Here is a 15126-nt window from a genome sequence, read left to right as displayed (position 1 = left end):
ATCCACAGTGATAGGTGCAAAAGAAAAGCTTTATGCATGGATAGCTAACATTCACAGAGATCAACACTAGCCTTCTTATGAGTTTTTTCTAATCCCAAGGAAGTCATAAATGCAGGCAAATCAGTTAAAAATGCTTGTGTAAGCATATTGCATTTGTACAATTGGTTTGTTTCTGTTTTTTTCCCCACCGGTTCAATATCTTCCACCACGGAGAAACCCGTTTCATACATGCTTGATAATTTGGGGACTCACCTCCACCCTTGACCATTCTGCTTCTGACTCCCAGTTGGGTTTCTGCACTGGCTACTGCACGGAGACAGTTCTACTTGAAGTCTCAAAGTACATTAAAGAAAATTTAGATTCAAGCACCCCAGTTATGGTAATGCTCCTGGACTTCTCCCCGGCATTCGATATGGTCTTGCATGCTATTTTGCTGGAGAGACTGGAAACGATTGGTATCTGAGACAAAGCTCTGTTATGGCTAAAATCCTTCATCAGTGAGCACTTCCAGGCTGTGTTTCTTCCACCTTTTACCTCTGCATCAAAACCATTATAGTGCAGAGTCCCACTGGGTTGAGTTCTCAGCCCCACACTCTCTAATATACTAGTCGAGTCTTGGGGAGTGAGAGATGTATCCTACTCAGATGACACTCAACTCCTCCTGGCCTTTCAGGAAAAAGTTCCCACGTCCTTGAGCCCTTTCAAATTCTGCCTCAAATCAGTGGTGGACTGGATGAATACAAGCTGTTTAAAGCTTAACTCAGATAAGACAGAGACCCTGTTCTGTGGCCTCAAGTCCACACCTGAAACCAGTCTTTGGTGGTTGTCAGAATTGGGTACCCCCTTTGTGATACTTGTGGTAAAACCCTCAGCATGAAATTTGACTCCGGCCTTATCTTTGAGTCCCAAATCAAGGCATTATCCGTCTCCAGCTTCTTTCCTCTTAGGTCACTGAGAAGGATGATGCATCTTATCCCTGTCGAGTTTCGCAAGACAATTGTCCATGACTTAATTACCTCCAGATTGGATTACGCCAACAGCTTGTATCTGGGGCTTCTGGCCTTTCTGATACATCGTCTCCTTCAGTACGCTGCTGCGTGGCTTATTCTCAAGATTCCTCTCGGGGTAGCGGTGTCAGAACACCTGCGTCATCTACACTGGCTTCAAGTGAATAAAAGGATCCAGTTCAAGGCACTCATCCTTGCCTTTAGGGGCTACAACCACAAGGGTCCTCTACCTCAGGCGCCGCTTCAAGCCTTACGTCGAGGAAAGATTTCTGAGATCCAACAATCTCAAACTCTTCCAACTTTCCAGCTATACAATATTCACAAGGCTAGAAGAGGAGGTAGATCCCACACGTCCGCAGAACTAAAACCGGCGGTAGATCATTCTTGCACCTCGCCGCCAAAACGTGGAACTCCCTTCCCACCCACCGGCGCCAGACCAAAGACTTCCTTACCATCAGGAAACTTCTCAAGACCTGGCTGTTCGAGCAGTAGCAGCACCTCCTCCCCTCCTCCTCCCCTCTCAGGGCCTTGAGACCCTTACGGGTGAGTAGTGCGCTTTACAAATTCATGATTGATTGATTGATAGATCTTCCACTTTCCTGCAACCAAGCTCTGGAATGAGATTCTGGTTGTTTTGAGAAGCTGGTTGTTTTTCAAAGCTAATTTTAGAAAAAGCTTAAAAACCTAACTCTTCGACTCCTGCATAAACCTCAGGTAGCCTCTCCCATTAGGTTTCTTGTGGGTGTTTCTTCAGCTAGCGCCGGGAACCCTCCTTGGAGGTAGCTGTGCACTACACAAATGCATTGTATTTTATTTTATTTATTGACAGGATTACATGTACAACCATGAGCTGCAGGGTGAGAAAGTGCATAACAAAATATGAAAACCGACAAGTCATCCACCCACTCAGATAAATGATGAACAATTCACATTTTGGCTCACAGCAGGCGAATTTACATGTACAAATGGGTTTACTCATGTTCAATTGCATCATCAGTTTTCACATATAAATCAATGTGCTGTGCACCAAACATTAACTTGCTCAAAGAAATAAAATGATTTGTGGTCCTAAGATCACCATTTTAGCAAGCTTATGCATTTATAGTTAAAACCAACTATGGGAATAGCTTCACTTTTGCTATCACAGAAGATTAGAGCAATGAGAACTCAAAAGGTGCCCACCAAAAAGTAGGAAATGTATGCAAAGGTGTAATCTCTATGATGACCCTGCTTTCAGTTAAGAAATCATCAAATCTTACCACTTCCATGAAGAGAACACAGACATCAAAGTTGGGGTTCTTTTTCACATTTTTTATGACACAGGACTGGATCATCTGATCACCGCACTCAATCAGGAGACTCGGGGAGGTAACGCTGGCCAGCTGGTAGCTCTTGAGGTTCCTCAGTCCCCAGGCCAAGATCTGTGATCAAGAGACATCATTGTGACCAAACTGGTCCTCAAAGTATATTTCATTGGCCCAAAAGTATGACTAGCTGTCAAGTAAGATAATATCCATATCAAGGCTTTCCTTCTGAACTCTGGTTCACCTTTCTTGGTGACGCAAGCTTCTTTTGACCTCAGTGCATTGTCCTCCTCCTCTATGTCCACCTCTGAGGACTCACGTCAGGAAAGGATGGACTTGGACGATCACTAAAGGAGGAGGCAAAGGAGCCGCCACGCCGGTGTGACAACTTATTGCCAATCGTTTACTCCTCCCAAATCATCTTCTGGACCTCCAGGATAGTTCCCTGATTGCATGTATCTAAGGAGGTTCAATGCTAATTTCCATATGAAGAACTCACTTAGCCATGATTATTCGATTGAGAGTACATACCTAATAATGAAATTGTCAACTATGTAATAATTAGTGCAAGAGTCAAGTGTGGTTACTTAAGCTCAGGTTGAAGCCAAGACATTGATTAGGAATCACTTCTGATGTAAGTCCGTCAATCTAACAGCAGGTTCAAAATTGATCTTATAGAAGGGTAGATCTGTGCTTATTTTCTAGTTATCTCTATTTTGGGGGATCTAATTAAATTGTCCCATTGCTGCTAGTAGTCATTTGACATCCAAAGGTCAGACACTCACTTGTACTAGTGTTGCACTCACCTCGATCGCGGTGCGCTGCAGCACTGGTTTGATTCCTTGTGGGACCATGTAGATGTTGTCTCCTCTTTGTGGTGGTGGATATGGTAGATCTGTGTCTGTAGACTGATGGTGGATACAAAACGAGAAGACAAGGGTTAAGATTCTCTCCATTCAGACAGCAGGGTACGCACGCTTGCCAGTTACGTAGGGCAATCTTAGCTCCAAATCAAGAGGGCGCTGCACCGGAGGCGAGGTTTCCGACAGACATAAGGCTACAGCAGGGAGGTCATGATGGGGCGCAGGAAAGAGATATTTTGGATTTCAGGGGGTTGGGTTTATAGTAGTGAATTGAGCAACACATGTACATTCTTTTCAGGTTGGCTTGCTAACGAGAAGGTCACAAAGCGAGGAGCTGCTGTTATAGGAGGGGTGCACACACAGGGAGCATGTCAGGAAAATGAAACTAATATAAAATAAATCACACATAATCCCTAGAGCATATATCCCCAGTTTAAATGCAATTACACCTCAAAACAATATATACTTTACTGTCTTGTTTTTAACTTCATTGTCACCTTGCTGATGTTAGTAGGTTTTGTTTGCAACTAGAAAGTACTCTATCGCAGTATGATATATTGGATTGTCTAATTTATGTTCAAAGCCTCTTTCTGGATATCTCCTGTCTACTGTCTTTTATCACGCATTATGCGTTTCTTGTAACGTACTTGGTGTTTCTCTTAAATTGAGAAATATTTTACTTGAACATCATACAAAGATATCTGGGCTCCAACTCAGTGTCAGTCAGACATGAAGACATCTATTCATAGCTTCAATGAAAATGGCCGTACAGAAATCTTGGGTTATGATTGCTGGTGACCTGGTGGCAGCTCCTCAAATGGAGCATCTGTGCATCTTCCACCTCTGAATACCAGTCTGTGCTGTTAGCACATAGCGTAGGCTGTTTTGTATGTACCAGTAACCATATGGGAAATGTTTAGAAAGGGTTTAAAAGATTGTAGCGCTTCATGTATGCACACTTCTCAAGGCTGAACATACTGTATCACACCATCTCTATGTTACACGAGCTGGCTTCTAGTCCAAAATGTGTGAAACTCAATCACTCCTTTAACTGCCCACTGTGGATGTAAGACCTTCACTCCTAAATTTATCATCACCAGATCTCAGCTTTCCATCCTTCCAGGACACCTTACTTAATGCTGGTCTGGTTCTGCTGCCGCTTAATTCCAAGCTGGCACCATAGGTTGCTCAATCGAATGCACATTCTCGACTGTAAACTCTATGCAGAAAACATTTAAAAATCATAAATTCTAGAAGGAGCCTAACATACAATAGAACTCTCCATTACACACACACTAAAGATGGAAACACACTTAAGATCTGATTCACCAAGTTAAATTTACACTTTTGTGTACGTTTACGATGGTTTGCTATTCACAAGTGGATTTTACAAGGAGTATCTTCACCACGGAGGAGTCCTCATATAAGATAGGGCTGCCCGTATCTTTTCATGTGTAGAGACTCTGCATTCGTAAAGATACTGCTCGTAAAATACCTTTGTGAAAAAATCCTAAACTTACACAAAAGTGTGAATTTAGCTTTGTGACTCTGGCTCTTAATCCCCACTCTATTACAGGAGTAAACGTATGGGACATTTCACAGAAAGAATGTGTAAGCAAACTATCTTTGAATACATAGAAAGTCCATGTTGTCAGCCCTAGCTCTGCACACTGGGCGGCAGTCATAAAGGTATGTTTGTCTGTACATGTATGAAGTGTATGCATTTGGTATTTCTATAGCGCAAACCTAGCCAAGAGGCAGCAGAGCATTGTAAAGGGTCAAAGACAAAACATATGCCTGAAAATGGCAAGATTTACATTTGCAAGGAGACCTAGCAGATGTAAATCCAATTACACCTCATTTACTGTTCACCACAACTATTTTCAATTATGTAGGTGTAAATCCCATGCAGTGGTTGGGGAGCGGACAGGTCATGAAGTGGTTTGTCGTTTAAGTTTGTGACTGCTCATTAACGCATTAAATAACTGCCCTAGACATGGTCAAAGAGGTAATCCTACCATGGACTGGAGTAAGGGTCTCATCAGTTAATTCATTTCTCGTCGCAAAGCATGCAATTTGCAAGAAACACAGGTTTTATGACTGGAAACTCACTGATTCCGATGTACTTTGCCCATTATGAAAATCAGAAGGGTTTTTATGACTCCCAAAATGGTTTGGGGAACACACTCCTTCTAACAAACAAGCATTGGCAAAGCCAAGAGGTCTCGCTTATACAAGAGCTGTTGGTTTTGGAAATTGTTTTTGCCATGTTGTACACCAGTGTGGCTGCTGTTCAGCATGGCTAAAAGGTAGTGTCGTTGAGTGCCTTGTGTGGAGTGGGGGGAATAGAGTTTTGTAGAATGGATCTGTTGAAGTAGGGTGGATTAGAGGGAGTAGAGTGTTGTAGAGTTGAGTAGATGGGAGTGGAGATCAGCGGTTCAGTGGCAAAGAGTGGCCTAGAAAGGAGTTGAGTGGGATGTAGTAGGGTGGATTGGGTTGGAGTGGATTGAGGTAGTGGTGTGGATTACGTTGGAGTAGATTGGGGTGGACTGGTCTGGGGTAGAGTGGGTTGGATTGGGGTGGATTGGAGTGGGTGGACTGGATGGGGTGGATTGGATTGAAGTGGGTGGGGTGGACTGGAATGAGGTGAGGTGGATTCGATTGGGGTGGATTGGAGTGGAGTGGGTTAGATTGTTTTGGGGTGGGTGGGCTGAATTGGAGTGATAGTACTGGTGTGGGGAGGATTGGATTGGGGTGGGGTGGGGTTCACTGGATTAGAATAAAGTGGGGTGATTTAGAGTGAAGTGGGGTGGATTAGACTAGACTGGAGTGGGGTGGATTGGACTGGATGGAGTGGATTGGAGTGGAGTGGAGTGGGGTGGGGTGGATTGGACTGGAGAGGGATGGACTGGAGTGGGATGGGGTGGATTGGAGTGGAGTGGATCGGAGAGCTGTGGGGTATATTGGAGACTTGTGAGCTAGATGGATTAGATTGAGTGGGGTGGACTTAGGTAGGGTGGTGTGTATTGGATTGGGGGTGGATTGGAATAGAGTAGGGTAGATTGGTCTGCAGTGGAGATGGGTGGATTGGAGTGGGGTGGACTGGATGGGTTGGATTAGATTTGAGTGGGGTGGACTGTAATGGGATGGATTGGATTGCAGTGCGGTGCGGTGGGGTGCACTGTAGCGTGTTGGACTGGATTGGAGTGGGGTGGGTTGGCTTGGATTAGATTGGGGTGGAGTGGAGTGGATTGGAGTGAGTTGGATTTGGGTGGGGTGGACTGGAGTGGGGTGAAATGAAATGAGTGGGGTAGACTGGAGTGGAGTGGAGTGGACTGGAGTGGGGCGGGGTGGAATGGAATGAAGTTGTTAGGTGAGGGGTGGGGTGGATTAGACTGGAGGGGGTGAGTTGGAGTGATGTAGACTAGATTCCAGTGGGGTGGATTGGATTGGAGTGAGGTGGATTGGATTGGATTGAGTGGGGTGGACTGAATTGGAATAGGGTGAGGTGGATTGGATGGAGTGCGCAGGGGTGGAGTGAACTGGACTGGTGTGGTGTGGATTGGATTGAGGTGGTTTGGAGTTGGCTGAACTGAGATGGATTGGAGTTAGGTGGATTGGATTGGTGTGGGGCGAATTGGAGTGGAGTAGGGTGGATTGGATTGGATTGAACTGGAGTGGGGTGGATTGGATTGGGGTGAGGGGAGGTGAGGTGGATTGGAGTGGGATGGATTTTTTTGGATTGGAGTGGCATAGACTAGAGTAGGGCAGATTGTTTTGGATTGGAGTAGGGGAGACTGGAGTGGGGGTAGATTTTTTTGGATTGGAGTGGGGCACATTGCTTTGGATTGGAGTGGGGCAGACTGGAGTAAGGCAGATTATTTTGGATTGTTTTTGATTTGCGTGGGGCAGATTGATGTGGATTGGATTCAAGTGGGGTAGATTGGATTGAGTTGTAGTGGGTTGGTTTGGTGTGGGGGATTGGATTGGAGTGGGGTAAATTATGGTGGAATGGAGTGGGGTGATTTGGGATGAAGCGTGTGGATTGGGGTGAGGTGGATTGTAGTGGGGCCAATTGGAGTGGAGCGGACTGGAGGGGGGCAGTTTGGAGTGGGGCAGATTGTTTTGGATGGGAGTGGGGCGAATTGTTGTGGATTGGAGTGAGAAAGATTGGAGGGGGATGGATTGAAGTGGGGCAGATTGTTTTGAATCAGAGTGGGGCAGACTGGAGAGGGCGGATTAGAGTGGGGCAGACTGTTTTGGATTGGAATGGGAAGACTGTTTTGGATTGGAGTGGGGCAGATTTGAGTGGGGCTGATTGTTTTGGATTGAAGTGGGGCACATTGTAGTGGGGCAGATTAGAGTGGGCAGACTATTTTGGATTGAAGTGGGGCAGATTGGAATGCAGCAGAAAGGCGGATTGTTTTCGATTATAGTGGGGCAGACTGTTTTGGATTGGAATGGGAAGACTGTTTTGGATTGGAGTGGGGCAGATTTGAGTGGGGTTGATTGTTTTGGATTGAAGTGGGGCACATTGTAGTGGGGCAGATTAGAGTGGGCAGACTATTTTGGATTGAAGTGGGGCAGATTGGAATGCAGCAGAAAGGCAGATTGTTTTGGATTAGAGTGGGCAAGTTGTTTTGGATTGGAGTGGGGAGAACTGGAGTGCAGTAGATTGGAGTGTAGTTGGTTGGGAGGTTTGGTGGATTGGGGTGGGTTGGATTGGGGAGGGGTTTGGATTAGAGTGAGGTTGATTGGATTGGTCTGGGGTGGATTGAGTGGAGTGGATTGATGTGAGGTGAAATGGGTGGATTGGCGTCGATTGGAGAGGGGTGGATTGGGGTGTACTGCACGGTTATGTGTTAAAGCATCATTTCAGAAATTACACATAAGAAAGAAACAATGGTCCTGATTTAGAGTTTAGGGGATGGGGTTACACCATCTCAAACCTAATGGATATCCTGTCCGCTGTATTACGATTCTTTTATGTCCTATGGACATTGCAATATGGCGGACGGGATATCCGTCACATCTGTGATGGAGTAACCCCATGTGCCAAACTCTAAAGCAGGCCCAATGTTTTTTTTTAAACGGCGCCCACGGCGCCCACGGCGCCCACGAGCAAACGAAAAAAGACTTGGCAAAATAAAAGAAATCTATCTATAGAAAATACATCTTTGAATTTTTTTGTTGTTCTGCTAGGCACTTTTTTTCCAGTCACGTGCCTTATGTTTGCCTGACACTAAAGGTTAAAAAAAACAAAATATTATCTTAATCACATCGAGAGCAGTGGACGGGCACTGATTATGTTGAATGAATCAGTGCTTGGGCCCTCCTCCACAGACAGGATTGGAAATGATGCTAGGCCTGCAGTGACCAATTACGAGGATGTAAAGAAGAGTGCCATGGAAGCCAACAAATGGTAAGCAAAGGGCGGGCTCCTAGCCCTTTCTTTTTAACAACAGTGTCTCGCAAGCAAGACACATGCGCTAGCGCATGCCCAATCCTAAAAGGAGAGGGCTTGAAAGTGCTGTTTCACTCTTGTTTGTGCGTGACGATGCTGGACACCAAGGCTTCAGTGGTGAATGCAAACCATAGAAATGTCACAAACACCTGACTTGCGAGGTAACCAATTTGCAACATGAAAGTTGTCCCACGTGCAAAACCCTAAAAATGTACATTTTTAGATGTGAATGATTAGTGCATCAGCTGCAACGCAGAAAGAAGCGCGAGTCACAAAACACCCATGGTGCAAACACCATGAACTGTGGCTCTGAACTGGGACGGGTACTCCGGGCCCTAAATCCTTAACAGGGTCAGATTTTTTGAGGTTGCAGTGAAAAAAAAACTTCATGCCGGCTTTCCCAAATGCGGGCTTAATTGGATGGAACCATTTTTTTCTCACACAGTAGTGCCTTTAAACTGCTGTTTCATTCTGCTGCTAATAGCATTCAATAGAAGGTCATGACATGTTTCATGAGTTAAGTATTCTATGAGACATTGTGCAGCCAACGCGTGTTTGGCCCTTTAAATGGCATGCAAGCCTAGGGCTTTTTCAAGGCTTTAAGGATTGTTTTTTGTGCAGGGACTTACCCCTTCCTGAACAAAAACAATTCTGCTTGTAACGCGGGCACCTTTGCAGCAAGGGGCAAGTGTGCCTGTGTTGCCGCTAAGCAGCCTCGGGTGTGCCAGTGCAAGGCGGGAACAGATGTGCGCCATATCCAGGGCCACTGGAACTATGCGATTGCCCGGCAGCAGTGATTTTCACATAATTATAGATTTGCCACATTTGCCACATAAGTCATCATCTGCAGCACAATCTGCAGAACATAACCAAAAAAGTTGTTTCTAGCTCAAATGGCCCAAAATGTATTAAAAATGCGATGAGGTGTTGCTGTGCAGTAGAAGAGCCTTGGCAAAGCTGGACTGGTCATCTTTCTGTTGCTTATTGCTATATTTGGGTGTTAAATTGGTACTAATAAGCTGTAACCAATGCCCAGAGAGGATTATCAAGTTTAAAAATGATCCAATAATGAAGTCATACTATTACCAAATGTGCTGCATTATGCTGCATAATTTGTCTGTTCTTGCTGCATAATTTACTCAACATTGACGCATAATTTGCCCCTCTCCTGCCGCATAATTCCAGTGGCCCTGGCCATGTCCTAGTAGATATGGTGTATTTCTGCTCTTTCCCTTTCATGCAACAAAGCTCATCAACTTTACTTATTGCTCTGCCTTGCATGAAATATGCCCCATAATGTTTGGTGAATATGATGTCACTTGTGTGTTGTTTAACTTATACACATGGATGAGGCTGTGGGTGTTGCACAGTAAGAATACCTGAAAACTTAGATTTACACAAACTCGAAAGTGTGTGGATGTTCCTAATCCTTTTGTATGTAGTTTGCCCACCATGAAAATAGTTGCATGCTTACTCTGCTAAGAGCAGGAGTAGTTCTGTTTCAAGGGTTGCAGAGGAGAAGAAACATCATCAAAATGATGGGGAATAGGGCAAGGGTGTTTCACCAAAGTATTTTGCCTATACAGAGTGTAAAATAATCAGTGCTGGACTGGCTGTACCGGGCATTGGGCATTTCCTGAGGCTTGAAGGGTGGGGGGGGAATGCTTAGTTACTTGGGGACAGTTTTGTAGCAGTGAAGCAGATTTAAAAGCACTGCAGAGTTCTATGTATATCCAACAGTTTTCAGGCAACAATAAAAGTGCCAAGATAATTTTGGTGATTAGTTTACCTACTGGAGAGAGATGGGATTTGTCTAGTGGCAGCTTTGACTCAAGTGAGGTAGCCTAGAGGGTTAATGTTCCAAATCCCAGAACAGTATTTTATGTACAATGCTCAGTGGGATACTGGTTTTGTCACAGAGCTCTTTACTGTGCAGTTCATAAGTTACAATCATAATCTAGCACAGTGAGCTATGAACTCCCATCAAAGAGCTGCATGCAAACTGCATGGTACAGGTTAGAAAGTTATGTTTTTTCCCAGTCTTTGATTATCCTAATTTTGCTAAAAGGGTTTGTTTTTGGATATAAATAAATGATTAGTTAAGTCAACCCTAACCATTTTGTTCAATCAATCAATCACTCAATCAGGATTTATAAAGTGCAGCTTATTATCTGATAGGCTATCCAGGTGCATTCAGGTCCTGGAGACTTATTCGAACAGCCAGGTCTTGAAGGCCATGAATCCTGGAAGTGAGGTGATGGTCCGGAGGTTAGTGGGGAGGCTGTTCCAAGTTTTTGCTGCGATGTGTGAGAAGGAGCGACCTCCACTTCTGCTTTGGTAGATGCGGGGAGTATGGGCAAGTGAAAGGGAAGCAAAGTGTAGTCTTCTCAATGGTTGGTGGAAGTTCGGGCGGTGGTTAATGTGTGTGGGTCCTCGGTTATGTAGAGCCTTGTGTGCATGGATCAGTAGCCTGAGTTGGCATCTCTTCTGTACGGGGAGCCAGTGGGGTTGCCTTAGGTGGGGTGTGATGTGGGTTCATCGGGGAAGACTAAGGATGAGTCTGGCTGTGGCGTTTTGCATGGTCTGTAGTCTTTGTAGGAGGTGTGCGGTGATTCCTATGTAGAGGGCGTTGCCGTAGTCCAGTCGTCTGGTGATGAGGGTCTGTGTGAAAGTGTGTCTTGTGTATAGGGTAGCCACTTGAAAATCTTACGTAGCATGCTCGAAGTGAGGAAGCAATTGGCGGAGACAGTGTTGATCTGTGATTTCATGGTGAGCTTGTTTTCAATGACGATTCTGAGTTTTCTGGCGTGGTCGGAGGGAGAGGGCGGAGGTCCTAGGTCTGATGGCTAACAGGAGCTGTTCCATGTGTTGCTGCTGTTGCCAAAGATCAGTACTTCCGTCTTGTCTGTGTTCTTCCGTCAGCGATGCTTGTTATGCATCTGTGGAAGTTGGTTCTGGTGGTGGAGGGGTCGTCAGTGAGCTAGAGGATTAGTTGGGTGTCATCTGCGTAGGAAATTATGTTGGGACCGTGGGATCTGACAACGTTGGCCAGCGGGGCATATATGTGTTGAAGAGCGTGGGGCTGAGGGATGAGCCCTGGGGGACAGCTCAGGTGATCTCTTTGGGTTCAGAGGTGAAAGGTGGGGGGTGGATTCTCTGGGTTCCTTCTGAGCGCGTCCCCTTGGATGTCAATTTGGGGGAGCCTTTCGATCAGCATGTGGTGGGATATGGTGTCAAAGGCTGCCGAGAGGTCGCAGAGGATCAATGCTGTCGTTTCTCCTTGGTCGAGGAAGGGTAATGGATATCGTCAGTGGCTGCGATCAGGGCAGTTTCAGTGATGTGATTGCTGCGGAAGCCGGATTGGGAGGCGTTGAGTAGCTGGTTTTGCTCCAGGTATGAGTTGCTTGTTGATGATCTTTTCCAGTACTTTCGCTGGGAATGGGAGCAGAGAGTTTAGTCGGTAGTTTGTGGGTTCGCTGGGGTCGGCGGAGGGTTTTTTGAGTAGTGGTCAGAATTTGGCATGTTTCCAGGCATTGGGAAATGTTGCGGTGGTGATAGAGGTGTTGAGCAGGGTTTCCAAGGTTGAAGATGTAGTGCGTGCATGGATCTGTGGGAGCTCCTGAGTGGATGGATTTCATGGTGGCGGTGATGTCCTAGGTGAAGAGGATGATCCAGGTGGTTAGTGTGTAGTTTGTATCGGTTACGGCAGTGGCGTATCTATTGAGGAAGTTAATAGGTGTAGGTCTGGGTAAATGTTTCTGTATATGGTTGCAATCTAGTCATGGAAGAGTGAACGAGGTTGTCGCAAAGCTCCAATGAGGGTGTGATGTTGTTTTCTGGCAGTTGGGGTAGAGAATTCCTTAACGATGTTGAAAAGTTCCTCGGTATTGCTGGCTCTGGTTTCACTGCGTTCTGAATTCTGAGTTTATGCTTCCACAGACCAAGCACTCTTACAAATGCCTACTAGTATGAATTACATCCTACGAGTCCCCTTTGTCTTATGTTAACATTTTCTATACGCTGATTTACACACATATTATTTGTTGTCTGTATGTGTGTGATGCAAAGTGCTTCAAGAGAGGCGCTATAAAACAAATGAAACACATGTGAGAGAGGGGCTGTGGAGCGATGAGAGGCTCTGTTGGAAGGTGATGGTGAGGAAATAACTGAAGAGCCCCAATAAAGACTGCCATATACTAGTGCTCTGTAAGGTCATCATTTACTATTCTTTAAAAACTCATATAATTGACTATTTAATTGAAATTGTGTTGCAGAATGCACGGTTTTTGCCATTTTTTTCCCCAAAATTTTCTTTAGCAGGTTGAACCACCCACACCCCATTGTAGTGGTGGAGCTGATCTGACAGAATTTGCCGGGGCTGCTTTCGGTCCCCAACACTGAATCGAACCCATTATTTCTTGGGCACTCGACCCCAGCTCCACTTAGCGTATGTGCAGTTCACTGTGGAGTTGACCGTCCCCGCAGCCCCCCTCGGTTCCCGCAAGCATATATTTTTACAGGCCCCCAGCCAACTGTGGGTAGCAGTCTTTCTTCTATGTTTACATAACTTCAGAACTCCTGAACTTTGCGAGTTCAGACTCCATTAAACACAAGAAGCCCCAAATTGAAGACAGTTGTAAGTATTTGGAATAAGGCAGTAATCTATCCCAGGCTGAGGGTTTACGCCATTAGCATAAACAGGTAAACTGGGTTCACAGAAGTGACAGGGATGTGTGAGAAGGCTGCAGAAGTCTCTCTCTCTGCGGTGTGTTGGATTACTGCATGTCAGAGTTTCATTCCGCTGGCAGGAGCTGCTGCTACCAGATCAAAACTGGATTTACTAAAGAACACGAGTCATTTATCACCAGAAGACAGGCTGAAGTCAAACCACAGACCTTACATTCCTGGAATGTCAGCGGTTTTTTAGCACTGGAGAAACACCAGGGATCGCCGCACAAATATTTGCATCTGTGTGTGTACGTTTCTCTTCCTCCGAGAGGGATTTTTACTGGTAGTGATTATGTAACGAGGAACTAGAAAGAAGGATGGAGAAAGTGCGGGTCGAGAGGTTCATTCACGGCAGTGCTTAATTTGTGCTTGTTGTTTCCGGTGCTGAGCACCGGCACTTATTTTTGAGGGCCGGGCTTATTCTTCTGCCTAAAGCATTTACTGCGTGCAAAAGACACATATGGAAAGACGAAAGAAGGGAAAATCGAAAAATCGTCACAAAGGGAGGCAGTAGAAAGCTGCAAGAGTGAGCTGAAGGGGCAAGAAGTGGCTGTAAATGGATTGAAGAGGCCCGGGATGGCTTCAGGATTACGCCGCCTCAGTATTCCGTGTTCGCACATTTAATTGCAGCAGCTGCGTGTTTAAGAGGAGGGCTTTGGGCACCGGCACGTTTTTATTTACAAATTAAGCACTGATTCACGGTGGGAGCGCGGAGGGGGGCAAACATGTGCCGTACAGTACAGAACTGTGCCCTCCTTGTGTAAAGAGTGGATTCTTAGCTTTTCCATGACACTGCAAAATCACCAGAATGTGTATTTTTTATTATTTTCAATATGCTGCAGTGACTGGTCAGTTTTCAGATATCTGTATACAGCCCACACCCAGGGCCAGATGTGTGGCTAGCCGGTGCCTCGCAGGACTATATACCTGCAGCATCTAAGACGCGACATGTCCAGGCCGTGGTATCAACCCATTCAAGCAGGAGAAGGCTGCTCGCAAGGGCTTGAAGAGATCCCACCTCATTAATATTCATGAGGTGGGGTACCTCCTGTGAATCATTGCGTCAAGTTCCAAATGCAAAGATGAAGACCTGCAAAGTTGATTCTTATAGTCTGTGGCCAACCTTCACATACTCTGCATCACATCTTCAATTTCAAAGAGCCAAGTGCTTCATTTACAAGGCCTTTGCGCCACTGTTGTGTAATTTTTTGGACGCAACGGTGGTGCAAGCAGTGCTGTACACTGCTCCACAGTTACAACTGACGCATTGGGCCCAATGCGTCAGTTTGTAAAGCCTTGCGTCACATTATACCTGCGCCAGGTATAATGTATGCAAGGTAGGCATGCCCACAGGAAAAGCCACGCAGAACTGATGCAGTGAAATTTACAAGATTTCCCTGCGTCATTTTGCAGCTTCACTGCGTCAGATTTTTATTGCCTGCTCAAAGCAGGCGTAAAACTGACGCAGGGCTTTTTTCAATGGGGGCCTCCTGGCATTGCTGGAGTAGCAGCATTTTTTGACAGCAATGCGTGAGTTTAGCGCCACAGATTCTGAAACATCTGTGAAAACCTGCACCATGGAACTCTGTATTGTAAATACAGCGCATCCATGGCATCGTTAGGGGGTCGTAGGGCAGCGCAGGAAATCCGACACCTCGGAGCTGATGCATCAGATTTTTGTAAATGAGGCCCCAAGTTTGCATCCGATGTAGCACAGAGTAGGATACGCGGCACAGCATGAAGGATGTCTTAAAAGGCGG

General features: G+C 45.6%; 1 protein-coding gene across 10 annotated transcripts in view; it reads right to left on the bottom strand.

The window, feature by feature from the left end:
• The window catches only part of DYSF (dysferlin), a 794684-nt gene that overhangs the window by 127349 nt on the left and 652209 nt on the right, over positions 1-15126 (bottom strand). For all 10 annotated transcript variants that reach the window (XM_069205583.1, XM_069205587.1, XM_069205579.1 and 7 more), the window contains 2 exons: positions 3118-3219; positions 2267-2428 (listed from right to left, as the gene is read on the bottom strand). In XM_069205583.1, the coding sequence (XP_069061684.1) occupies positions 2267-2428; positions 3118-3219 (264 nt within the window). The remainder of the gene's footprint in view (positions 1-2266; positions 2429-3117; positions 3220-15126) is intronic.

This window comes from Pleurodeles waltl, chromosome 1_2 (genome assembly GCF_031143425.1).
Source record: "Pleurodeles waltl isolate 20211129_DDA chromosome 1_2, aPleWal1.hap1.20221129, whole genome shotgun sequence".
NCBI classification, from domain to species: Eukaryota; Metazoa; Chordata; class Amphibia; order Caudata; family Salamandridae; genus Pleurodeles; species Pleurodeles waltl.
This window is presented reverse-complemented; position numbering and strand designations above follow the sequence as displayed.